Below are 27,734 nucleotides of genomic sequence, written 5' to 3'. Positions count from 1 at the left end.
GTGGTATCACCAGAAGTGTAGACCATCCAGATATGCAGAGATCTCCTGCACTGGCACGACAGAATGAAATCATTACATCATCTTTACAGAGTGCTTGTGGGTGTATCTGGTGGGGTTTTACTACATCAGAGAACCTTTGGAATACACAGCAGAACATTCTAGATGCTGTAGAGTCCCATTTGGCTCCTGTTCGCTTTTGATGCAGGTGCAATGTCAAGTCTGTTGCCAAAATCTATTTTAAGTGGATCCCTATTTACCTGGAAGCATTTAGAATGTGCCAGGCATGATTATGTAGAACTAGTCCTGCTTGAGAATTGGAGATGAACTAAATTGCATGATATCTTTTGGGCCTGTTGTTCTGCTACCTTAACAGAGCAATCCTATGTGTAGCTCCACCGTCAGATACTGAAAAATCCAAAGCCCTGCCATGCTAACGCTGGCAGGGCAGAAGAGAGAGAGGATTATTAAACAGTTTCCTTCTCATTGGTGCCAATGGGATAGCTCAAGGGCTGGGGTAGTTCTCCCCCTATTCTCAGGGCACATCCGGGGCACAAGAGGGCTGTAGTTCCACTGTCCCCAATTGCCCCCAGAACGCCTCCTTTTTGTGCTCTCTGATGTCAGAGTTCTGTCAGGAGAAGCACGAGCTGTAGACCCTTCTGCTTGTGAACAATCAGGTCTCCTTCTCGGAGACCTCTCTTTCCACCCTTAGAGGGGGAGATCTGAAAATCCTCTGTCCCCAGGACATCCTTCCAGGGCACATAGGATTGCAGCCTTAACGAACATACTCTCATCAGCAAATGTATGCATGAAATATATTTCTTTACTTTTAAACTACTCTCCTTTTATGTTCCAAAGAATGAAGAAGGAAAAGACCATTCCTGTTCTAATAGAGACGGTGACCCAGGGGGAGGAGCAAACACTGAGAAGATCTCTCTAAAGGCCAGTGACTCCATGGACAGTCTCTATAGTCTTAATAGTGGCCAGAGCTCATCAAGTAAGTACAAAAAAATGTGCTATATGCTGAAGGGAGCATGAGAGTGAAATGAAAGAAGGCCAAATTTCCTTCTTTAAAAAAACACACCCAGAAGTTGACAGCACAATCCTATGCCTGTAGACTTGAAAGTAATTCCCACGATGTTTTGTGGGATTTGCTCCCTAGTGTATTTAGGATTGCAGCTTGAATCTTTTTCCCCCTCTCTTTCCATTGTACATCAATAAAAAGTGTGTCCTAGGACATGTTCAACCTGATTGTCAATACACATAAAAATTATGGATGAGCTACTATCTGGTGAGGCACAGTGTTCAAAAGGCAAGCTCTGACAGGTATTTTTGCTATCGTATGCTTTCACTGAGAAATTCTTATGTAAGCTTTTATATTGTCATTCTGTCTAATAGAATTGATTAATGACACTAAAGTGTCCCATTTGAGCCTTTTGAGCTAAAGCATAACTCCACTGTAAAACAGAATTGTTCACTGACATATCAATTCAACTTTCGTGTCCTAGGTCTAGGTTAACCATGTTTCCAAAAAGACGTGGCTGCTGTCAGTTTAAGTGCTCAAATGCAGGGCAATGGTCTGCAGGTGTGGTTCATCCTCTTAACTGTAACAGTGAGCTCATACAGGTGACTTAACTTACCCTAAACTGAACTCTCTCAGCCTGGATAGTTTGGTCATCTATATTTTATTTAAAGATTTGTATCCCCACCATGCATGGGCCTTTAGGGCAGCTAACAACATTTTGTAAAGCAGCATTGGTTTATGCATATGGATAGCACGTCATATAAACAGTATGCAGCAGCAGACCAAAACAGAAAAAGTGTCCATCAGAGTTAAGATATGTATACCAATGTCAGTTCATATAAAGAACAAACCCTGCTGGAAGAATACGTTTGGTTGTTCCCTGCTTAACATCTTAAGGTAGAAATTGAACTGACTTGGGGAGGGAGTTCAAGAATAAAAGTGCCACTGCAGAAAAGGCCCTGCACTTCTTAGTCATTATTACAGTCTATTACGAAGGTGGAACTCAGAAAACAAGGGACTGTTAGATGACCACAGTGAATTGGGGGGGGGGACTTCCAGGGGCAAGATGTTTGCTAAGATAAGCTGGGCCAAGGACATTTAGTGCTTTCATCCTTCTAGCACTTTGAATTGTGCTCAGAGACAAGCAGGCAACCAACAGCTCTTTCAGTCCATAGTTATGAAGTCATTTCCAGATAGGAAGCGGGCTGCTGCATTTTGAGCCAACTGAAGTTTATCAATAGTTTTCAAAGGCAGCCCCAGGTACAACATATTACAGTAGTCTAGCCTAAAGGTTGCCTCATGGTGGCCAGATCACCAATTTCTAGGAGCAGTTACCGGTGGCAAACAATGTTAGTAAAAAGCCATGACTTACCACAGCCACTGAGTGAGGTTTTAGAAACAGCATCTGCAAATGATAGATCTGATTCTTTAGGGGGAGTGCAACCCCAACCAGAACAAAACATTTATCAATACCTAGATCATTTGGACCTCTTACAATCAGTGTCCATTTTATCTGGATTGAGCTTTAGCTTATTCACCCTCATCCAGTCCATCACTGATGACAGGCATTCACTGAAAAGGAGTGAAAGAGCGGAGTGTTATACTGATATCACCTCACTCCTGCAGACAACTTATTGAGTGGTTTTATGTAGAGATGAAAAGGTACAGGGGGAAACATTGTTCCCCCACCAGAATAAAGACACGAGACAAGTTATTGGGTTAAGGGCCACATCTTTATTAACTGTTAAACAGGATCTGCATCAGGAAAGAATCAAGGATAGATGTGGGCATCCCCTAGCCCCAGGACACATGTGTTAAGATCCTCTGATCCCACGCTGGCTCTGAGCACTAGATCAGCCATGAGCCAATCTCAGCTTTTCATCACCTGCGGCTGCCCACCATGAAGGGGGGCTGAGGGGGTTCCGGCCACTCCAGCCCAACTCTGCCAGTCAGCGTTCAGTGGCTAGAGGCTTACAGAGCCTATGGGCTGCTCCCCTCTCTTGAGCTGGCCAACAAGAAGAGGTAAGACAGTTGAGTGCCCTTCACTTCCCACTGCCTCAGGATGCTCACCAGGGTAGCCTATGGTGGATGCCCACACTACCCACCAGATGTGACCAACAAAGGAACCTAGTTAAGCAAATCAACTCATCTCAGGCAGTGAACAGTGTGAAGTAAGCAAAAAGATGCGCCTCTGGCCAATCTAGACGCACCAAAAAATTCCTACTCAGCCCCCGAATAGACAACTAGTTAATTCTGCACTGCTGCCCCTATTCTTATAATTGCTTCCTTCAAGGTGGCTACAAGTATCTCTCCCAAAGATAGGCATTCACCACAGCCTGTGTCAACCTAGTCAGCTATTCCCAGCTCATAAGAACCGCCCCCCCCCCACACACAAAAGAGCGGAGAGCAGCGACCTTGAAGTTGCCCATTAACAATTAATACCTGGACAGCAGGCAGGCAGGTCACCTGGTCAATGTCTTCTTACATACTGAGAAGTATTGTATTTCTCTTTAAATTATAGTATTTTTTTCTAAATGTGCATTTCTACATATGAATTAGCATATGCAAAATCTATGCAAATCTGTCCCTCTTTCATTCTTTTTATTGGCGGTGCATTTCCTCTCTCTCTTTTTTTTGCAATGTGTAAGTGGCCACCCTAGGAGAATGTTATTACATACCAGCTGCTGAAGGTATGGTAGGATGCATGATAAAACTTAGATGGGAAAAACTGCAGTTATAGAACGTTTGTTTCCCTACGAGTTCTTGAAAGGACAGAAGCTATGTCCCTCTGGGAATGTGATTATTATGTTTTTGCCAGCCTTCCCTAACCTGGTGTGCTCCAGATGTTTTGGACTTCAACTCTTATCAGCCCCTGCCAACATGGCCAATGGTTAGGACTATTTGAAGTTGTAGTCTAAGGGCTTCATCACACAAGACTAAAAATCCTGCAGTTTACCTGGGCTTCTGCATCCAGAACCTTTGTGGGATTAGGTCAGGTCCTTTCCACGTGGCTTTTTTAAAAAGCTAAACTTCTATGTGTTTTATTACAAAGCCACTAGGAGGCACTGTTGTTTTATTTGCAATAAAAGTGACTTTAAACAGTATACCTTCATTTATATCGACTCCATGGTGGGAGGAGGGAAAATGTCAGACTTTCGTCGTCATGAAAAACAACACAATAGAGCTCACAAAGAGCGGGAGGTTCCCTGGAGGAGGGCTGCGTCATGTACAGGACCTGCACACTTCTGTGAGTAAGCAATCCCCATAGCAGTATAAAAGGCCCGTCTGAAGGAGCCCAAAAACATCTGGAGAGCACCTGGCTGGCTTACGCCTTAACCGTAGTAATGCCCTATCCCCTGACAAGAGATGTGGTGTGTTGCAGTCAAAGCCATCTATACAAAAAACAAACCTGTCTAAGAATTATTGGAACATCCCCCTACGTTGGAGCCCAGAGACCCCTCCTTGTTCTTTTACAGCCCTGTTATCACAAGGGAGAATGCAGCCATGGCTATTACTGCTATTAATGGTTTCTCCCCATTGCCCCTTGCCCATCCTCATCTCCCACCTGCTGTGGGCAAAAACAAAAGTCCTGCTTTCCTCCATAGGAGAAGCACATGGTGAACACAGGAGTCACTGGACTGAAAAGGCTATGGCTGCCTCCCCTTTTGTGGGTGCAGTGCCTGTTAAAGAAATAGGAAGTATTTTTTTCAAGCATTTTCATGACCTGGCAACCACATTTCTTCTTCTCTGATGTGTAGTTTTAAGCAACCACATCGAGGGAAACAATTATCTTGTTCCATTATCCATTTTGCTGGAAAAAACATTTCAAGGTGCTGCTGCTGTTATCTAAAGCATATTTGAATGGAATATTACTGTGCCTGCTCAAATGTGCTGATGCAGCTCTTCCAAAATGACAGAAAACTTGAGCCTAAAACATTCCCCTCTGCAATGCGTGCTTCTGAAGCACTGTGTCTTGCATACTGTGAGACGTCTACAGTAAAATCTTATTCCCGTTTGCCTGAATAAAGAGGAAACATTCAACAGCTGATTGTTTAAAGAGCACATTAAAAGTACACATTATTACTTTTCTAGGCTCCTGTCTTCATAGCACTCTGCTGATGCAGACTTTGATCATTTTAATGGCATTTGTGCTGCTTCAGGACTTTGAGGACCAAATCATCCATCTGTTAGCACATCATCACAAATAAGGATTATCCTGCAGCATAGGTTAATTAATTACATGGGGCCTGATCCAGGCAAAGTTAAGCACTGCTAAGTCTCACAGATTTGGATTCAATAAAATGCTTAACTTTGGCTAAATTGCACCTACTCCACCTCATTTATGTAGACAACCATTGTATGTTTGCTGTAGTGATCTCTCTGTATAAACTGTACCTTTCCAGTGATTTCCCATGGAGCTGTTTGGTTTCACCTGGCATCCATCTTAGATGCTATGTAAGGCTGGCTTTTCTTATTACTTCCAGGTGGGGTAACTAGTTGCTCAGATGGGACAAGCAACAGGGACAGTCTGAGGCTTGATGACGAAAGCCCTTACACCGGACCATTCTCTGGCAGAGCCAAAGTACACACAGACTTCACACCAAGTCCTTATGACACAGACTCTCTCAAAATCAAGGTGAGACAACTGCTGTGAGATCATAGGAACATAGGAAAGTTCTGTGAGATCATAGGAACATAGGAAAGTTCTGTGAGATCATAGGAACATAGGAAGCTGCCATATACTGACTCAGAGCATTGGTTCATCTAGCCTAGTACTGCCCACACTGACTGGCAGTGGCATTCCAGGGTTTCAGGCAGGATTCTTTCCTAATCCTACCTGGAGATGCCGGGGATTGAACCTGGGACCTTCTACATGCAAAGCAGGTGCTCTACCACAGAACTACCCGGCCCCTCCCCAACTTATAAGGTACACAAGTTTGTACCTTAAGCTTTTTGTGTCAGCCCAAAATGACATGACTAACAATTGTCTAGTGGTTTCTTTTTTGGTCTTCATTCACAGGGTGCTGTGAAACATTCTGCTGTAGTATGAATTGAGTTCCTACTGGGCAGAGTGGAGTGAGGAGTAGTGTTTCACTTTTCCATATGAGCAAACACAAGAGGATGTCTTATGTCTATGTTTTGAGAATGTGGGGTTTGATTAAATGCTGCTTCACTGCTGACTTGGAACTCTGAAGTAATAATTTGAGCCCAGTGTAGCATAGTGGCAAGAGTCTGGGAGCCGGGACATCTGGGTTCTAGTCCCCACTTGGCCATGAAGCTCACTGGGTGACTTTGGGCCAGCCACAGACTCTCAGCCCAACCTACCTCACAGGGTTGTTGTTGTGAGGCTAAAATGGAGAGGAGGAGGAGGAGGATCATGCAAGCCACCTTGGGTTCTTTGCAAGAGGGAAAAAGGTGGGATATAAATGAAATAAATAAATAAATAAATCTTGAATTACTTACCTGCTTTTTGGTATGTGACACATGGTCAGTGTAAATGGATCCTTCGTGCACTTTTGGTTGATAAAAGACTGATACTATGATACTGGAAGGATAAAAGCGCACTGCCTATAATGCAATGGATTGAAGACTTAGCAATGCTAGCAACATTTGAAAGAGTGGTATATAAGCGTAACTTGCAAATGGACTTATACTTGGATATCTGGTCTGCTTTTACTGAAGTTTACGTGTAACCTATTCTTTCTTTCTTTTCATCCTAGAATATTGTAATATTTGAAACTGAGGATTTTAGAATATATATTTTTAATTTTGTTATTTTTGTTTGTTTTGTTAAAACTCACAATAAAAATTGATTTTAAAAATGCTGGACTAGGTAAACCCTTGGTTTGATCCAGCACTGCTTTTTTATGTTCCTTGGCACATATTTAGAAAATTTACTCTGTATTTTGGGTTATTTTGGTGCTGTTGTTTTCTTTTTTGCTACTTGCCTAACAGACATGTTTGGGTCAGCATGGGATGGATCCAGTTTTAGTCATACTAGGAGTAGTCCATTGCAATCCATGAGACTGACTTTAGTCATAATTAACTTGTTCCATTGGTTTCAATGGGTCTACTCTAAGTATGACTAAGTCTGTATCCAAGCCCATGCCTTGTGTTCCAACCAAAACCTTTGTTTTGATGGTTTTCTGAACCCTGTTTTAATTACTGTAATAATGACCCATTTTCCTACCACATGTACAATATAGACAATAAGTGGTTGGTCAACTCTCCACTGCCCCTTCATAGATCACTGCCTTGTTGAGGTGAAGAGGCTTGTGTAACTCAATGAAGCCATAAGCTATGCCGTGCAGGGCCACCCAAGATGGACAGGTCATGGCGGAGAGTTCTGACAAAATGTGGTCCACTGGAGAAGGAAATGGCAACCCACTCCAGTATTCTTGCCAAGAAAACCCCATGGAATATATCACAAGGCTAAAAGAGATGACGCCGGAAGATGAGCCCCTCAGGTCAGAAGGTGTCCAATATAATACTGGGGAAGAGCAGAGGGTATTTCCAAGTAGCGCCAGAAAGAGTGAAGCAGCTGGGCCAAAGCCGAAAGGACACTCAGCTGTGGATGTGTCTGGTGGTGAAAAGAAAATCCGATGCTGTAAAGAACAATATTGTTTAGGAACCTGGAATGTAAGAGCAATGAATCAAGGCAAGCTGGAGGTGGTCAAACATGAGATGGCAAGATTGAACATCGACATCTTGGGAATCAGCGAACTAAAATGGACAAGCATGGGCAAATTTAATTCAGGTGACCATTATATCTACTACTGTGGGCAAGAATCCCTTAGACAAAATGGAGTAGCACTCATAGTCAACAAAAGATTGGGAAAAGCAGTACTGGGGTACAATCTCAAAAACAATAGAATGATCTCAGTACGAATCCAAGGCAAACCATTCAACATCACAGTAATTCAAGTCTATGCCCCAACCACTGAGGCCGAAGAAGCTGAGGTTGATCGGTTCTATGAAGACCTACAACACCTTCTAGAACTAACACCAAAAAAAGATGTCCTTTTTATCATAGGGATTGAAATGCTGAAGTAGGAAGTCAAGAAATAACCGGGATAACAGGCAAGCATGGCCTTGGTGTACAAAATGAAGCAGGACAAAGGCTAATAGAGTTTTGCCAAGAGAACATGCTGATCATAGCAAACACTCTTTTCCAACAGCACAAGAGGCAACTCTACACATGGACATCACCAGATGGTCAATATCGAAATCAGATTGATTATGTACTTTGCAGCCAAAGATGGAGAAGCTCCATACAGTCAGTAAAAACAAGACCTGGAGCTGACTGTGGCTCAGATCATGAGCTGCTTCTTGCAAAATTTCGGCTTAAATTGAAGAATGTAGGGAAAACCACTAAATCATTCAGGTATGACCTAAATCATATCCCTGATGAATATACAGTGGAGGTGAGGAATAGATTTAAGGGATTAGACCTGATAGACAGAGTGCCTGAGGAACTATGGACGGAGGTCCATAACATTGTTCAGGAGGCAGCAATTAAATCCATCCCAAAGAAAAAGAAATGCAAGAAAGCAAAGTGGCTGTCTGAGGAGGCTTTACAAGTAGCTGAGGAAAGAAGGGAAGTGAATACAAGGGAGAAAGGGGAAGATATATCCAATTGAATGCAGAATTCCAGAGAATAGCAAGGAGAGACAAGAAGGCCTTCTTAAATGAACAGTGCAAATAAATCAAGAAAAACAATAGAATGGGAAAGACTAGAGATCTTTTCAAGAAAATCGGAGATATCAGGGGAACATTTTGTGCAAAGATGGGCATGATAAAGGACAAAGAAGGCAGGGACCTAACAGAAGCAGATGAGATTAAGAAGAGGTGGAAAGAATACACAGAAGAACTATACAGGAAAGATCTGAATGTCCCTGATAGCCATGATAGTGCGGTCACTGAACTTGAGCTGGACATCCTAGAGAGTGAAGTCAAGTGGGCCTTAGGAAGCATTACTAACAGCAAAGCTAGCGGAGATGACAGTATTCCAGCTGAGCTATTTAAAGTCCTAAAAGATGATGCTGTTAAGGTGCTGAACTCAATATGCCAGCAAATTTGGAACACTCAATAGTGGCCACAAGACTGGAAAAGGTCAGTTTACGTTCCAATTCCAAAGAAGGGCAACACCAAAGAGTGTTCAAACTACCATACAGTTGCGCTCATTTCACATGCCAGCAAGGTTATGCTCAAAATCCTACAAGCTAGGCTTCAGCAGCATGTGAACCGAGAACTACCGGAAGTACAAGCTGGGTTCCGAAGAGGCAGAGGAACTAGAGATCAAATCGCCAACATTCGCTGCATCATGGAGACAGCAAGAGAATTCCAGAAAAACGTCTATTTCTGCTTCATTGACTACGCTAAAGCCTTTGATTGTGTGGATCACAACAAACTGTGGCAAATTCTTAAAGAGATGGGAGTACCAGACCACCTTACCCGTCTCCTGAGAAACCTGTACGAGAAGCAACAGTAAGAACCAGACATGGAACAACCGATTGGTTCAAAATTGGGAAAGGAGTACGACAAGGCTGCATATTGTCACCCTGCTTATTTAACTTATATGCAGAGTACATCATGAGAAATGCCGGGTTAGATGAATCACAGGTCGGAATTAAGATTGCTGGGAGAATTATCAACAACCTCAGATACACAGATGATACCATCCTAATGGCAAAAAGCGAAGAGGATCTGGCAGAAAGCGAAGAGGATCTCTTGTTGAGGGTGAGAGTGGAGAGTGCAAAAGCTGGTTTGAAACTCAACATTGAAAAAACTAAGATCATGGCATCTGGCCCCATCACTTCCTGGCATACAGAAGGGGAAGAAATGGAAGCAGTGACAGATTTTATTTTCTTGGGCTCCAAGATCACCGCAGACAGTGACTGTAGCCATGAAATTAAAAGATGCTTGCTCCTTGGGAGGAAAGCTATGGCAAACCTAGACAGCATAGTAAGAAGCAGAGACATCACCTTGCCGACAAAGGTCCGTCTAATCAAAGCTATGGTTTTCCCAGTAGTAATGTATGGCAGTGACAGCTGGACTATAAGGAAGGCTGAGCGCCGAAGAATTGATGCTTTCGAACTGTGGTGCTGGAGAAGACTCTTACGAGTCCCCTGGACTGCAAGGAGGTCCAATCAGTCAATCCTAAAGGAAATCAACCCTGAGTGCTCATTGGAAGGACAGATACTGAAGCTGAAGCTCAACTATTTTGGCCATCTAATGCGAAGAGAAAACTCTCTGGAAAAGACCCTGATGCTGGGAAAGATTGAAGGCAAAAGGAGAAGGGGACGGCAGAGGATGAGATGGCTAGATAGCATCACCAATGCAATGAATATGAACTTGAGCGCACCCTGGGAGAGAGCGGAGGACAGGAAGGCCTGGCATGCTATGGTCCATGGGGTCACGAAGAGTCGGACACGACTTAACAACTGAACAACAACAACTCTCCACTGACCCTTTAGAAAGGTATAGAGTCTAGATCAAAAATATGAATTACATTTTTATATCATGTTTTCCCACCAAATAAGTACATATCTTGGGGATAGGTGATCCTGACGTTGGAAATAATAACCATGCCACTTGTTCCATCATTATTATCTCTCTCCTTCAAACTTACTGGAATGGTGCGAGAAGCAGCTGTGCTGCAGCAGCTCCTGCACAATTCAGTTGAAATCGGATGTTTTTATCCATCCTGTTCAATTTGAAAATGTGTGCATATTTATGAAATAAGTTCTCTTCTTACGATAGCAAATGTGCATAAATATTTGAGCTGATTAACTGAGGCAAATTGTTCTTGTGAATCACAAATTATCTCTATTACTTTGGGAGTACCATTTTGTTTTTCTCCTTCTTCCAGAAAGGAGATATCATAGACATCATCTGTAAAACCCCAATGGGCATGTGGACGGGACTGCTCAACAACAAGGTGGGAAACTTCAAATTCATTTATGTGGATCTTATTACAGAAGAGGAATCTGCACCCAGAAAGATAAAGCCACACAAGCGGAGTAAAAGGGCCAACCCTAAATCTGTTCAGGAACTCTTGCAGCAAATCCATCTCCAGGTCAGTTAAAATAAAAACCATGTTTTCTTTGATTATCCTTCTTTTGCATTAAAAAAAAAATTCTCAAGCTCAGCTTTGCAGGTCCAGAGACCATACCTTGCTTTGGGAGCCACAAGAAAAATTAATAATGGTTGACTAAAATGGATGCCTTGTTTGTCTTCTGGGATCAAATTGCTCCATGATCAATTTAAGGCAGTTGCTTTCAAACTGTCATTCAGTTTGGTTGCATGTAGGTAGCCAGATAATCAGCCAGTTAGCAGCTAAATGCCAATCACGTGTTGGGGGTGGGCAGGCGGGCTATATAAATAATCTGTATTTCCCAAGCAACTGCTTGGTCCTATCATTGATTATCTGATCAGGGCTATGCATGTTCATATCTATCTTCTTGTGCAGACTAGGATCATAGCTAAACATTGTGTAGTATAGGAAAACTACACTGTTTCTAACATTTACACTGATGCTTGGTAATATACTCAGATATGTCTTTCATAACTTATAATTTTGGAGTTACTATGTAGACTCTCAAATGGCCTAAGTCATATGGCATGCATCATCATCACAATCACCACTACCATATGCTGCCACTTGTATTTATGTAGATCTCTTCCTAAGCATTCAAAGTGTTCCATATACATTTTTGTTGTTAGCAACTTTGGGCATTCTTAGATGGAACGGCGGGATATAAATAATCTAAAATGTATCTATGAATGAATTCATTATCTCAACAATCTCAACCGGTATGATAGTCTAGTATTTCCTTGCCTATGATATAGAATAAGTAATACTAGTCTACTGTATAGAATTGTTGTAAGGACTACAAAAATAATGTATGACATTATAATGTAAGTGGACACTTAGGAAAGGTACTTTATAAATTCGAAGTTGCTATTTTATTGTGATTCTTATGCATCAGATCTGGACATCAAGTAGACATGATCTAGGAACCAAATCTCAGACCTAGACAAGGATCTAGACCAAGGTTAGGAGAGAGACACCCATCGAAGGACACTGAGAGAGTTTCTGGATGAAACTGAGACATATACTGAGGACTCTTTCGGTAGCACATGTTTAACTTCCATGCTAAGCTAGCTGCATCTAAATGGCATTGTTGTCTTATTATCATTAGCCGCTCAGCTGAGTGCATAGAGGAAAAAGGAAGACGTATTCACACCTTTTATTCTACCTTACTATGAAACAAAAATTAGCAGAAAGAAGCCCTTGAAAGTTCAGTTCAGGATGATTTAAAAATGGCTTTGCATCCTCTGTCTTCTTGTTCCTGTTGCAGTACCATTGGGGAAGTTCAACCTTGGCACATTGTCTTTCAGTTCAGCTTGAAAATAGACACAGAATGACCAAGCCATGCATGAAGAAACCAAAGGATTTGCATTTCTTGATTTTTCTTTTACACAAGAGTAATTCAGTGAGAGCTTGCTTCGAATTAACATGCCAGCAGTCTGCTACCAACTTTCCATGTCTTGTAAAAAAAAATGCACTGTTTAATGCAGCAAATCCCTTTCATGAGTCTGGCAGTTATAGTTATTGTTTTGTTAATAAAAACCATCACTCCATTTTCTTAATGGACTAAAGAATGGTTTGGAGCTGATTTAAATGTAGTTCCTGGGGTATGTAAAACTTTTACTATTGCCCTATTTAAACTATGGAAAAATATTGCAGTATTGATTTAAAACAATATAAGCAGTATATGTATAGTGCTTCACAATTACAATGCCATTTTTTCAATGCCAGTTATTCCTCTTAACCTTACACTGCAAGAAACATAAATGAAACTCTCTCACATATACAGGCTTCAGAAATGTATGCCTATAAATATGCACCGTATAGCAATAACAAATATCTGTGCTACTACACTTTATGTTGTGTGCAGAAATGCAGTATGGCCTGGAATGGCTTACTTATAAATTATATTGTTGACATTATTTGCTCCACAAATTAGATATAAATATTTCTTTATATAGTGTTCAGCTATTCAACTGAAGAATACAGCAAAGGGGAATGTAAATCAATGTTAAGTAGGATAAAGGGTCTGTAGAGTTCTGGGTCTGCCCCAGCATAGATGTTGAAATCTTTCACTGAAATTGTAGATGTATAAATAAAAGGAAGATAAAAGGTCTGAGTGCATTTCTGATTTTTTTAAAAAATAGGGTCCTTAATCTCTTCCCCCCCTGCTATCCCCACCATTATACTGACAGATGCTATTCTGTCAGCAGAAAGCGCTAGTTGGGTAACACACTTGGACACAATCTTGCCAAAGTTATGCAGTTCTAACAGCACAGTCCTGTAGATGTCTACTCAAATGTAATTCTCACTGAGTCCAGTGGAACTTACTCCCAGGTAAATGTATGGGACTGGGGCTCTGGTTCATTGATTTCAGTGGATCACATTAAGCACCTGCTTCAGGGGCGTTGCTAGGTTCTTAAAAGTTATGGGCACAGGCCCATAACACAAATTTCCATATATATAATACATATCCGAGTCTAAGCACACCTTTTATTTTTATATATATATATATATATATAGTTGTTTATTCGGTCAGTCGCTTCTGACTCTTCGTGACTTCATGGACCAGCCCACGCCAGAGCTTCCTGTCGGCCGTCGCCACCCCCAGCTCCCCCAAGGTCGAGTCCGTCACCTCCAGAATACCATCCATCCATCTTGCCCTTGGTTGGCCCCTCTTCCTTTTGCCTTCCACTTTCCCTAGCATCAGCATCTTCTCCAGGGTATCCTGTCTTCTCATGATGTGGCCAAAGTACTTCAGTTTTGCCTTTAATATCATTCCCTCAAGTGAGCAGTCTGGCTTGATTTCCTGGAGTATGGACTGGTTTGATCTTCTTGCAGTCCAAGGCGCTCTCAGAATTTTCCTCTCCAGCACCACAGTTCAAAAGCATCTATCTTCCTTCACTCAGCCTTCCTTATGGTCCAGCTCTCGCAGCCGTAGGTTCCTACGGGGAATACCATTGCTTTAATTATGTGGACCTTTGTTGTCAGTGTGATGTCTCTGCTCTTCACTATTTTATCCAGATTTGTCATTGCTGTCCTCCCAAATAGTAAACGTCTTCTGATTTCCTGGCTGCAGTCAGTGTCTGCAGTAATCTTTGCGCCTAGAAAGACAAAGTCTGTTACTGTCTCCACGTTTTCTCCCTCTATTTGCCAGTTATCAATCAAGCTGGTTGCCATCATCTTGGTTTTTTTGAGGTTTAACTGCAACCCAGCTTTTGCACTTTCTTCTTTCACCTTAGTCATGAGGTTCCTCAGCTCCTCCTCGCTTTCAGCCATCAAAGTGGTATCATCTGCATATCGGAGATTGTTAATGTTTCTTCCAGCGATTTTAACTCCAGCCTTGGCTTCATCAAGCCCAGCACATCGCATGATGTGTTCTGCATACAGGTTGAATAGGTAGGGTGAGAGTATACAACCCTGCCGTACTCCTTTCCCAATCTTAAACCAGTCCATTGTTCCGTGGTCTGTTCTTACTGTTGCTACTTGGTCGTTATACAGATTACTCAGGAGGCAGACAAGATGACTTGGTATCCCTACACCACCAAGAACTTGCCACAATTTGTTATGATCCACACAGTCAAAGGCGTTAGAATAGTCAATAAAACAGAAATAGATGTTTTTCTGAAACTACCTGGCTTTCTCCATTCTCCAGTGGATATTGGCAATTTGGTCTCTAGTTCCTCTGCCTTTTCTAAACCCAGCTTGTACATCTGGCAATTCTCGTTCCATGAATTGCTGGAGTCTACCTTGCAAGATCTTGAGCATTACCTTACTGGCATGTGAAATAAGTGCCACTGTTCGATAGTTTGAACATTCTTTGGTGCTTCTCTTTTTCGGTATGGGGATATAAGTTGATTTTTTCCAATCTGGTGGCCATTCTTGTGTTTTCCAAATTTGCTGGCATATGGCATGCATCACCTTGACAGCATCATCTTGCAAGATTGTAAACAGTTCAGCTGGGATACCGTCATCTCTTGCTGCCTTGTTATTAGCAATGCTTCTTAAGGCCCATTCAACCTCACTCTTCAGGATGTCTGGTTCTAGCTCACTGACCACACTGTCAAATCTATCCCCGATATTATTATCCTTCCTATACAGATCTTCCATATATTCTTGCCACCTTTTCTTGATCTCTTCTGCTTCTGTTAGGTCCTTGCCATCTTTGTTTTTGATCATACCCATTTTTGCCTGGAATTTACCTCCAATGTTCCTAATTTTCTGGAAGAGGTCTCTTGTCCTTCCTATTCTATTATCGTCTTCCGCTTCCACGCATTGCTTGTTTAAAAATAGGTCCTTATCTCTTCTGGCTAACCTCTGGAATTTTGCATTTAATTGGGCATCTCTCCCCCTATCACTGTTGCCTTTTGCTTTCCTTCTTTCTTGGGCTGCTTCCAAGCTGCTTGGGCCACATGTATGTATATATGTATGTATGTGTGTGTGTATATATATAAAATAAAATATACATACACACACACATATATGTGCGCGCGTGTGGTGTGTACATGTCGTGTGTGCATGTGATGTGCTTGTGTGTGTGTGTATAGATTACATACATAAGTGTGCACTGACCCCCCACCCCACTTCAACTCAGACCCCTATTTGGTTCTGCTCGGGCCAATTTGTAGTCGGTCCACTTCAGCTCAGCACCAAACCTGAGTCAAGGTTTGGAAAAATGAGTCTTTATGCTTCCTGTTGACTACTATGGGAGATTAGAAAAAAAACCCTGTAACTTTTTGCCCCCTAGAAGGGGATTACACCTGCCCAATGTCAGAGAAATAGGTGCAGGGTTTATATTTTGATTTTCTTTTAAAGGGAACTGCCAATAACTTTTTTTATTACTTGGAAGAATTGGATAAACATTTCAGGATTCATTGCCCCATCAGAGGAGATCATGTCTGCCAAATTTCAGAAAGCTAGCCACAAGGGTTTTTGTGCAAGGGTGACCTTGACATTTTGAGGTCTCCAAAACAGGACATACTTATCTCCCTATTTTTCTTGTGGACCATTGTTCTGAAAATTACAGATAGCCTAGAGGTGTTCCTAGGTAAGAAACCAGGAAAGTTTCAGAAGGATAGGTGCAGCAGTTCATGTGGAAGGGGAGTTCTCCACTTTGGGGGAGGGAGTGATTTGCCTTCCCTTCACCCCTTCCCCAATAGTTGTTGGGTAAGTTTGTATGAAAATGCACAGTTCATTAAAGGTGTCCCCCAGGCAAGAAACCTGCAAAATTCCTGAAGGATATACATGCATGCAAATTTAGAATTACTAGAATTTATTTACATTTTACCAATGTTACCAACAGGAGAACATGGCTGGGAAGGTGCTATAGCACTCAGTAATACCAGTATTTCACATGGAGCTCTTTCTTCCCTTCCTTCTCCCTCTTCAAAATGTCATTGCAAGCAAGCTCCTAACAGTGGACATGTAAGAGCAGAAAAGTAGGGGGATAGACTTTTTTGCACCTAACCCCCCCCCGCACCAGAAATTAGGTATAGTGACCTCTTAATGGTCACCTTAAACACCTTCTGATTAGGATCTCTAATCCCCTGTGTGGCTTGATAGTTTTTTACTTTTTGTTTTAGTCTTTGAGAAAAGGAAACTTTATGCATGGCTAGCACAAAAGCCACAGCACCTAACTGTCTGAAATTTGGCAGGTTCAGTCAGCTCCATAGTGGCTGCCAGGCCCACAAATTCTATGAACTTATGTGGAAGCACAACAAAATTATAGCTCTTTACTTTGACAGATTTTCTTGAAAAAAGCAAATTTTACCTGTGACTAGCACAAAAACCACTGGACCTAACTGCCTGAAATTGGATGGGTTTAATCAGATCAATGGAGGCTAACACATCTCCAGATTTCATGTATTTATCATGCAAACTAAAAAAGTTATGGCCATTTCAGTTTTCCAATGCAAGTCAATGGGAAAATGTAAAAAAACAACAACGGCCGTTAGGACAGCTCAAAAGATCTGGGGCACAGCTCAAAAAAGATCCAGGGACTGTGACCAGGTGGGCCTTCTTTAATGATGCCCCTGATCCGCTTAATTGTTTTCTGTTGAAATCACTAGGACTTTAAAGTGGTTAACTTTGGCTGGATCATGCCTTATATTAAAACTTGAGTGTCTTAACACGATTTTCCCCATAATAAAGGAAGTATGGTTTTCATCCATTAATTTTTTGTTTTACATTACTATATTGTTTTCATTGTTTTTGTATACTGAACTGAATATTTTCCAAAAGAAAGCTAATGTGTTGTAATTTGATTATAAATTACAATAAAATAGTCATTAATGTAGTGAAAGAACCATATTTGGGGTTGGACTCAGATTAAGTCATGCTTAGAATAGACACACTGCAGTCAGTGAGACAAGTTAGTCACGATTAACTTAAGTCCCATTAATTTCAATGGTTCTACTCAAAGCATCTTAATCTGAATCCAGCCCATACACACACTCTGTGTATATATGACAACAATTCTATGTATTACATACTATCAAGAATGAGCTATATCTTTTTTACTTTCTCTGTAAATATTCCCTATAAATCACTAATGATTTAGCAGTGTCAGAGCTCCAGGACCTCACTGGCTTTTCTCTCGAACAAAACAATGCCCCCCCCCCCAAGCTTGAATGTAAAAAACGCCTTATAAATGCACTATAATAATAGGAATTTGCATTCTTTTTTCAGGACTACTCATCAACCCTGTTGCTAAATGGATATGAAAAACTGGAAGATTTGAAAGATCTAAAAGAGAGCCATTTAATTGAACTTAATATCAAAGACCCAGAAGACCGAATAAGGTTACTTTCTGCTATTGAGAATCTGCAGGACTATGAAAGTACGTGCTAAGTTTCTACTCGTTATTATATTGGAATTTTAATGAATGAATACATCAATCAAAAAGATTAAAGTGATTGTGATGATAGGGTCTAATACACCTCTGTGGGTGTGCTGCAGAAGAAGACAATCAGTACATTACATAGTCTACTTAGACCTCATTAACAGGGAGCAAAAAATCACATTTTAAAAATTATTTATTTATTAATGTTTACATACCACCTCATTTGCTAAAAAGCTGTCGAGGAAGTGTTTGCTTTAATAATGCGTAAATCACAGCTTGAAGAAATTATCGGTGAATTCCACGTGTCACTGGCATCAGTGGCAAATCTTTCACTGGGTATAATTGTGCCTGGTGACATGTCGAGCAGATGCCTCCAGGGGAAAAAAGAGCAGAGATTCTGCAACAGCTTACTGGAGAAGTAGATGAAACAGTCCATGTCCACATCATCTCCTACAGACTGAGACAAGGTAACAGATAAATGCAATTACAGGGCAACACGTCGTTCTAGTGCCCCTGGTCCAGGCACTATCAGACACCACTTTTTTATTATTTTCGATGATAAACAGAGAACTGTTCATTTGGGCCATTGCTACTTTGATAGCCATGGACATTTTATTTATTTTATATCCTGCCTTTCCACCAAAAATGGCACTCAAAGTGGCTAACAATGATAAAATACAGATTAAAAACAAAGTCTTAATTAAAACATAACATCAAATAAATTTAAAATACAATTAAAAACACAACAATAAAACTAATAAACAGTGACCCAAACCCTTCAGCAACAGATGAGCTTACATGTCAAAGGCCTGCATGAATAAAAACGTCTTTGCCTGCCAGTGGAAGGACAACAGAGAGGTGACCAAATTAGCTTATCTTGGCAGGACATGCCAGAGCCTGGGAGAAGCCACTGAAAAGCCCCCCCCCCCCCCCCGTGCCTCAGATGCTGGCGGGACCAAGAGAAGGACCTCCCCCAAAGATCTTAAAACCCAGGCAGGCTGTTATGGGAGAAGGCGGTCTTTCAGGTAAGAGGTCCCAGCCTTATAGGGTGTCATAAACAGGACTTTGAATTGTGCCCAGAAACAGACTGGTAGCCAATGGAGCTGCTGTAGCAAGGGAGTCATGTGCTCCCTGTAACCAGCCCTGGTCAGTCATCTGGCCACAGCATTTCGGACCAGCTGGAGTTTTTGAACAATTTTCAAAGGCAGACCCAGGCACAGCGTGTTCCAGTAATCCAAATAGGATGTAAGTAAGGTATGTGTGACCATGTCCAGATCACACCTTTAGGAACAGGTGTGTTGGCTCATTGATTGCAGCTGTGCAAATTCACTCCTGGCCACCAGTGAAACCCAGGCAGCCAAATTCAGGGTTGAATCCAGGAGTATACCCAAACTGCACACCCAAGACTGCAGGAGGAGTGTAATCCTATCCAGCACAGGTTGAATCCATATTCCCTGATTCCTTTTTGACTAACAAGGAGCACCTTGTCTTGTCTGGATGAATCTTCAGTTTGTTTGTCCTCATCCAGACCATTACTGACATCAGACACTGATTTAGAACTTGGATTTAGCTTCCTTTGATTCAGTGCAGAATGTAGCAATGAGATTAAATTGTGTGGTACATCTAGCTGTTGCTGCATAACTCCATTCTTGAAAGAACTGCACTGGCTGCCAATTTGCTACTGGATGAATTTTAAGGTTTCGGTATTAACCTATAAGGTCCTAAACAACTTGGGCCTGAGATGCCTGAGAGAATGCCTTCTCCCATAAAGACCTGCCACTGCGATCATCATCACAGATTGTGTCACATCCTGCAGATGTCCATTTCATGACAACCAATGCAGAAAACCAGATCCAAAGTGTGCCATGTTGACCGAGTGGGGCCAGGTACCAATTGGGGCAGACTCATGGTTGCCATGGAAGCCATGAAGCCATCTTAAGCCATTCCTGACAAGGTGGCCTCAGTATGTATGTTGAAGTCCTCCAGCACAACAAGCTGAGGAGACTCCAACATTGCCCTGCAACCACCCTAGCTAGCTCAGGAAGGGAGGCTGTTATGCTGTGGGGTGGGTGTTACACCAACAGAATCCCTATTCTGTCTCAAACACCCATCTCCAGGTACACACACCCCAAGCTGAACGACTGTGGGATGGAGCACCAAGGGGCAGAATCATGATAGACTACCAGAACTCTGTTTGCTTGCCCCCAAGTCCTGCTTGCTGCAACATGGAGAACCTTGGGCAGCAAAGCTGGGATAGATTTACTTCCCCAGTCTCATCCAACCAGGTCTCCATGATACAGGCCAGGTTCTGGATGATGGTTGTTTTCCCATTCACCAACCTGGCATTCAGCAGCAATATCTTCAACCCAGCGGGACTGTCACCAAGGCTACTCAGGCTGTCTGAAAGCGAGGCAAATTGGGAGCAACTAACACCCTCTTGTGGTCTCCACCCCCATAATGATCCTATAGTTGGGCTACACAGGGACAGTAAAGCTGTCTGAGAGCTGGTTCATGCCTGTCAAGCTAAGAAGCTGAACTAAATATTAGGAAAGGAAAGCCTGTTGTGTGAGTGAAAGTCCCCTCACACACCATGCAGCCCACTGACTTATCTTGCAGAGTTGCTGAAGGATTACAACTAGACAATGCAATAAAATGCTTTGAACACTTGAAAGCACTGTGGAAAGGCTGCTACTTGCTTTCAGTTAACTGAAATTGGGACATAACATTATCACTAATGTGTAATGGAAACAAAATAGGCACTTGTGTGGCCATTCACACATTATGGTTTGCATGCATTGACTGTCATGGGAATGAATACAGATTGAAGGAAGAGATAAGCATTCCCAACCTCCTTGATTATAATACTAGTTTCCCCATCAGGCCTTGTGTGTATATTTACATATAGTCGTAGAACTTGTCTAATCACTTTGGTGAAAAGGAAATGGCTGAGTTTCCTGTACGTCTTAAGACTGCATTAGTTATTACTCTACATGTGCTATAATATAGTCAGCTAAATGGGACTTGGCTGCAGAATAATTATCTAGGAGCTCCCAGATTGAAAAATGAGTCCACCTTGTTCCCAGCAATGGCTTTATATTTCTGAGTTTCTTGCAGCTGACACCCTGATGGTTCTTAACTCATCACAAGTCACTGGAGTTGCAGCCATGTTTCCAACTGTAGGAAGAATCTTATGTAATACTATAATAGCCTGACTGCCATTGAGTTAAAGAATGGCTATGGTGTCTGTACACAGCAGAGGGGTGGCAGAGGAGAAAGTGTGACATATGTGTCAAACATATGCATATGTAATATATTAAGTGATTGACCTAAAGTCTTAATGAAGCTCCTGGGTAGACATTGTGCATTTAACTTAACAGATGTGTATAAGGAATATTTGAATAACAAAATGTGTTATTTGCAGGTCTCAATGGCAAATGGATCTTTCCTGTTTGCTGTAGAACAGTAGTGTTTTTCCTCAATGTAGATCAGTAATGTAGAAGATAAGAAAAATCAGTAAAAGTATGCAATGGGATATAATGTTATTCAGCCAAGTAATTATAATGAAAGAATGGGAACCAATGTGATCCTGGGGTTAACTCTTAGCAGAGTAACTAATTCAGCACGACCTTAGCTAAACCTCTGTGCTTAAGTCAACCCAAGTGGAAAATTGGGTTGAAAAAGCAGGACATCATTGTTGTAACTAAATATTGCATCTGAAATCAACTTTCCAAGGTCAATATTTTTTTTTCTTAAATAGGCATGACTCTGCCTACTATAAACGATTTCCTAATTAAAATTGATTATCTGTACTGCTTAGAAGTGAGAAACATAATTACCCAATTGTACAAGAGAATCTAGTTACTTACAGAAATTACAGTGATATACCCAAAATACAAGCCTAGCCATCACCTAGATATAGAAATGTTTTTTTGTTTAGACTGCATGGAAAAATCCTAGTGGCTTATTTTGAACTTAGGCTTGTTTTCCTTAAACCAAGATCTGCAGTACTGCAGCTCAGCTACTGAAGCGTGAGACAGCCGATTCACATATGGACCAAATATGATGTGTGAGTTTTCTCAGTATCCAAAAGTTTAGACACTTGACCTTCATTAGTTTGACTCTACAGGTAATAAATGTACACAAGGAGTAACTATAATAGTTATTATACCTATAATATGTTTTAAAATGATGAATCTTTTTGATCTTGCGTACCAAATCCATAATATTTGAATTGCTAAAAATCCATTGGATATTCTTCCATAAATTAAATTCAGTTGAGCTTCTTTTAATAATATATTATCAATAAAGTATGTAAATTGGAAACTGCTGCTCCCAATAGTTTGAAGAGGGATTTGCTTTAGGCTGTCCTTAACCCTGAGGCCTAACCACCCACAACTTGTCAGCAAAATTGTTATCTCAAGCCCTTTTCATTCGCTCATTCTAAACTCAAAGGCCTTGATCCTGACAAAGTTAGTTGCTCTCATCCCATTGAAACTTATGGGTCAAGTCAGTCACACTAGCTCATTCCAATGATTTCAATGGGACTTAATAACAACTAGCTTCCTGTGGACAAGGGCCACTTCCAGTTCTGCTGGCAGCAATGTAGGCTTATCTTCTGCTACCAAGTTTCTTCAATATGCCATTAGATAATCAGGCCTAGATCTGTATCATGCTAGGGCCACTACAAATATGCCTCTTTGGGAAGATCTTTAGGAAGTCCCCGTCCCCCCAGCTAATAATCTCATACCAAAAGTCCTCTATAACAGTGATGTCGTAGTTGCTGGAAGATGCCTACTTCATCATAAGAGCTCGATTTCCAATAAGGTACATCAGTTGTATGGTAAAATGAACTTCCAGCCCTCAGATTACTGTCTGGAGAATTGAGTGGCCCCCAAGAATACAGAAGCTGATCATCCCTAAACTAGAACAACAACCTTTGTTTTCATAATAATTAACTGGTAATGGAGCCCTTCACATTTTCAACATTATCATCTGTAGAGTACTCACAGGGAGATATCAAAATAATTGATATGAACCATTGAAATGTTTCATGAAATATTAACTAAAGAGATTGACACATAACACTGCAGACTACCACAGGACAATGACATGTCTGTATTTCCTGCATATAGAAAACTAGCATGTTGTGAAGAAGTCTGTTCTAGAACTTTTCTCCATGTGCTAGTTTCCTGTGTTGAAAGCTTTTTACATGGGCCAACATTTAATAATGCTGTCTCCCAACTGCAGTCCCAACAGGGCTGTATCATATGCCTATTTGGAATGTGCAGGTAGGGTTTAAATGGGCCTGCCTTTCCACTGATGGACATTTACAGCACTTCACTGAAGTCAAGAGAGGATTAACTCATGCACGCAACAAGTATTCTCAAAACTATGGTCCTTTGAGCCTCACATGTCTTTATGAACTGAGCCATATTGTCACATCTGTTATTACAGCAAGCTAGACACCTGTACATTTATGAAAACAAGTTCCAAGGGCAAAACAAGGGCAAAAATGCAGATAATGAATATTTATAACACAGCTCTTGTCAGAGTGTATGCATCAGCCTTATATTTCTTCAGTATCCATAGCCTAATCCTACAGACTAAAGTACTATAAGAATATACATGTCAAAATGATGCATATCATAGACTCTGCTAACCCTATCTTAGACACCTCTGACTGAAAGCCATTTATCTTTTATGAAACTGCTATGCTTTAGGAAAATTACATGACTTCTTGTAGTTGATAAGACAGTGTGTTCCGCTGATTCTGCAACCTTTAATAGTAGCCTTTAAAAATCTATTTCTGTATCCGGTGCCTTTGACTAATATGTTACAGATTAAGACCAACATCTGCTTTAGAGGTAAAATGCTTCAAATCAAAACTTGCATCTTAAGTCAGGAAGCAAAGTCAGGAGTGTCATGTGTTCTGATTTCCTGGTCTTGGGAGTCTGACATGTTGAGCTCCCTGCAATTCTAGGGGCCCAGCAGTGGCATGAGGGCACAAGTGATGCACTCCTGCTGGCACTGAGGACAGTCTTCTGTCCTGCTCCATTGTTGGCCAAGAGTACATGCCCAGTGTTACCTGCTCCTTGGTAGGACAGTTATATCTTGCTTGGAGCAAGGACTTATTTCTCCCTCGGCTTAATGGGCTTGGGCAGGGGTGGTGGTGATAGGAGCTACAGTAATGGCATTTCCTCTAGTTTGATAAAGAGGGGTTCCTTCCAAATGGGGCAAAAGATGAATTTAGCTGCACAGATTGATCCAAAGTGAAACTTTGACAGGGTACATACAGATGACCAGTTTACCAAGTAGGAAATGTGGCAAAGCCTTACCTCTTGTCTGGTCCCTCAGCCTTTACCACACATGAGAAGGTGTGGCAGGGAAAAAACACAAAATACATATGCATTAATATAGAAGACCAAACAAAAATGTTGTAGAAAGCCTAGCCAGTTGGGAATCTGGTTGTCTGTATTGGGCCTTTGCATGGTACCAATCTCAGCATTCAACTAAGACCTCTACACATACTATTATAAACATGTTTTCTTTTTATACTTAAAGATAAAATGCAAAACAATAACTGAATGCCATTAACACAACAGCAAAAGACATCATAACCTAATCAAAGATAGCCTCTAATAATATTATGTTACTACTGGTACATACACCCCCCCCCCCGAAAACCAAATATGAAAGATACAAATTGAAATCAAATTGTATTTCTTAAAACTAGCCTTCTGTTCCCTCCTCCCATCAGAAGATGCTTGGTGCTATTGCAAATACTCTGACTGGGGGCTCTGTGCATGCAACCCTTATCTCGTAGATCAGGATTTTCAGCTTAAATTTCAGTTTTCATATATGGTTTCTCCTGTTGAATGAGGATGCTATGATAGTATCTAATAATTTCATGTCTTTATTTATTGTTTATGTTATCATTTCTCTATGACATTCTGATCCCTCCTTCCTCCAAAGAGCTCAAGTTGTGTTCATAGTTCTCCTCATTTTATCCTCACAACAGAAAAGCAAAACATGTAACACCAAATTTATACCAGTTGCACTGGTTGCCAGAGTGTTTCTGGGCACAATTCAAAGTGCTGGTGTTAACCTTTAATATCCTAAATGATTTGGGACCAAGTGAACTAAAGGACCACCTCTACTTTAAGGTCAGCTTTGGAGGTCTTACTTGTATGCCCTTCTGTAAGATCAATTAAGTCAGAGAGGCACAAGAGACAGGGCCTTAATAGTGGTGGAACTCCCTTCAGAATGAATTACGTTTGGCCTCTATAATACAGGCTTTCGAGCAGACCTTAAAAATTATCTCTTCCAGGCCAACTTTCCCTGAGAGTGATTTTCCGCAGGTGGCTTTATGTGGCTCTGAACTGTTTATTTATTGGGATTTTTATGAGCATAAATAGAGCTATGCTGGATTAGACCAAGGATCCATCTAGTCCAGCATTCTGTTCACACAGTGGCCAGCCAGCTGTCAACCAGGAATCCACAAGCAGGACATGAGTGCAACAGCACCCTCCTGCCCATGTTCCCCAGCAACTGGTGTACATAGGCATACTGCCTCTGGTTCTAGAGGTAGCATATTGCCATTGATAGCCTTCTCTTCCATGAATTTGTCTAACCCCCTTTTAAAGCCTTCCAAATTGGTGGCCACCACTATGTCTCGTGCTAGCGAATTCCATAGTTTGACTATGCACTGTGTGAAGAAGTCCTTCCTTTTATCTGTCCTGAATCTCCCACCAATCCGGTTCTAGTATTATGAGAGAGGGAGAAATGTGTCTCCCTATCTGTCCACGTTCTCCACACCATGCATAATTTTGTACACCTCTATCATGTCTCCCCTTACTTGCCTTTTTTCCACGCTGAATAATCCCAGCTACTATAACCTTCCTTCGTAGGGGAGCTGTTCCAGCCCCTTGATCATTTGAGTTGCCCCGTTCTGCACTTTTTCCAGCTCTACAATATCTTTTTTTTAGGTATGGTGACCAGAACCGTACACAGTATTCTAAGTGTGGTTGCACCATAGATTTGTATAAGGGCAGTACGGTATTGTTTAGTTCTACAATGCTAAAGTGTCTCGTGTGTCAGATTATCTAGATACGTCTTCATACATCTATGTATCTTTCATGTATGCCACTTTGTGAGCACATGGCTCTGAAAGGCAGCCTATAAATAAATGACGTAAACAAAGAATTATATGAGATAGTTAAACTGAGAGATGAAGGCCACCCAGTGAGCTGCACGGCTGAATTTGGATTTCATTCTAAGTCTCCCCGATTCTGACTGCTATCCAACACTGTCTTTTTATGATACAAATGTTTTGTAAGGTATCCATCCCTTTTCTGCTGGTCTTGCCAAAAGCAACCACATAACTAGCAATCCCTTACTCAAAGGCAGTTTGTAACATACTGTTTCAATTTTACAGCTGAACAAGACCAGGAAACGGAGCAAGTGTCGGAAATCTTAAGCCCTGACCTCAGCTTTAACAAGTCACAGCTAAATGACTGTCCAAGAGACTCTGGTTGCTACATCTCACCAGAAAATTCAGACAACAGCAAGGAAGACCTAGATACAGAGAATCTGTCTGACATGGTGCAGGCAATCACTATCACTGAATCAAACTGAATTTGTTCACATTTCCAGCAAGATTGTTAACACAGAATTTGCAGCTTCAACAAATGCACTGAATTTATCTGTTAGGATGAGTATGGAATAATGGACAATAATGAACATTATCAATCATTCTTGAGATTGGATGTGCCATCTGATTTCTAACTTAAAAAAAAAATACACAAGCAAATATAGATATCTATTAAATAATCTGTGTTTATTTGTGATTTTCCTAAAGGCAGGATGATTTCATTTTTATACATTATTTGTACAGTAAATTACTTTTCTATTACATGAGAATGACTACCTAATGGTTTATAATTCTAAAACTGTTCACCTTCAAAAAATTCTAAATACAGTAAATAGTGTACATAATTGTTATTTTGCAAGGTAAGGACTAGTTATTCTGTCCCTTTTATCTAATGATACATTTCTAAAGTAATTTTTTTTCTACAAAAATGCTACTGCAGTTAAAATGTAAGCAGCCAAATATTTTAATATGAATCTATATGGGCCTAATTTAATTAACGCAATGTGCAGAGCTAACTCTAATATCACTTTAAACAATTTATACTGCCAGAAAGAAAAGGAATCTTAATATACATGGACTGTTTATAATCACTTTGGGTTGTGTATTCTGAATACTTTATGCATGTGTTCCTTTTTATAAAGGGTTTCCTTATTCCGTTTATTATTTCCTTTGTAAACAGTGTGAAAGGAGAGTTGCTAGCAGGAAGTGATTTTCTTTTTCATTAGTTTCCCCCCCACACAAATCCCTTTAATGCATGTGATATGAAAACAGACGTTCAGAACTATCTATTTATTTGTGAACAATCAATTAAAGGTTTAAAAGTTTATAAAATGAGTATATAACATTGTTCATCCCTCAGTGAACTGTCATGTCTGCATGTATATTAAAAGGGTGTTTTTTCCCATGTTCTTAAAATACTCCCCAGTGAGTTCATGTCATTCTTAATGTGGGAATTTCCAACACTGATTTATACTAAGTATTTTGCAGAATCTATTTATTGCTGGAGGAAAATTCTGAGAGTGCCTTGGACTGCAAGAAGATCAAACCAGTCCATACTCCAGGAAATCAAGCCAGACTGTTCACTTGAGGGAATGATATTAAAGGCAAAACTGAAGTACTTTGGCCACAT

General features: G+C 41.0%; 1 protein-coding gene across 1 annotated transcript in view; it reads left to right on the top strand.

Moving 5' to 3' along the window:
- The window catches only part of LOC146349803 (SAM domain-containing protein SAMSN-1-like), a 66,023-nt gene extending 38,504 nt beyond the window's left edge, over positions 1-27,519 (top strand). The window contains exons 4-8 of the mRNA XM_084843520.1: positions 856-994; positions 5,506-5,657; positions 10,893-11,099; positions 17,802-17,952; positions 26,390-27,519. Coding sequence (XP_084699646.1) covers positions 856-994; positions 5,506-5,657; positions 10,893-11,099; positions 17,802-17,952; positions 26,390-26,589 — 849 coding nt within the window. The 3' untranslated portion in view covers positions 26,590-27,519. The remainder of the gene's footprint in view (positions 1-855; positions 995-5,505; positions 5,658-10,892; positions 11,100-17,801; positions 17,953-26,389) is intronic.
- The last annotated feature ends 215 nt before the right edge of the window (positions 27,520-27,734 follow it).

Source organism: Heloderma suspectum, chromosome 3 (genome assembly GCF_057233095.1).
Source record: "Heloderma suspectum isolate Gila_16-S chromosome 3, 16-S_ref, whole genome shotgun sequence".
In the NCBI taxonomy this organism is placed as follows: Eukaryota; Metazoa; Chordata; class Lepidosauria; order Squamata; family Helodermatidae; genus Heloderma; species Heloderma suspectum.
The sequence above is the reverse complement of the archived record's forward strand: the minus strand, read 5'-3'. Positions and strand labels throughout refer to the sequence as shown.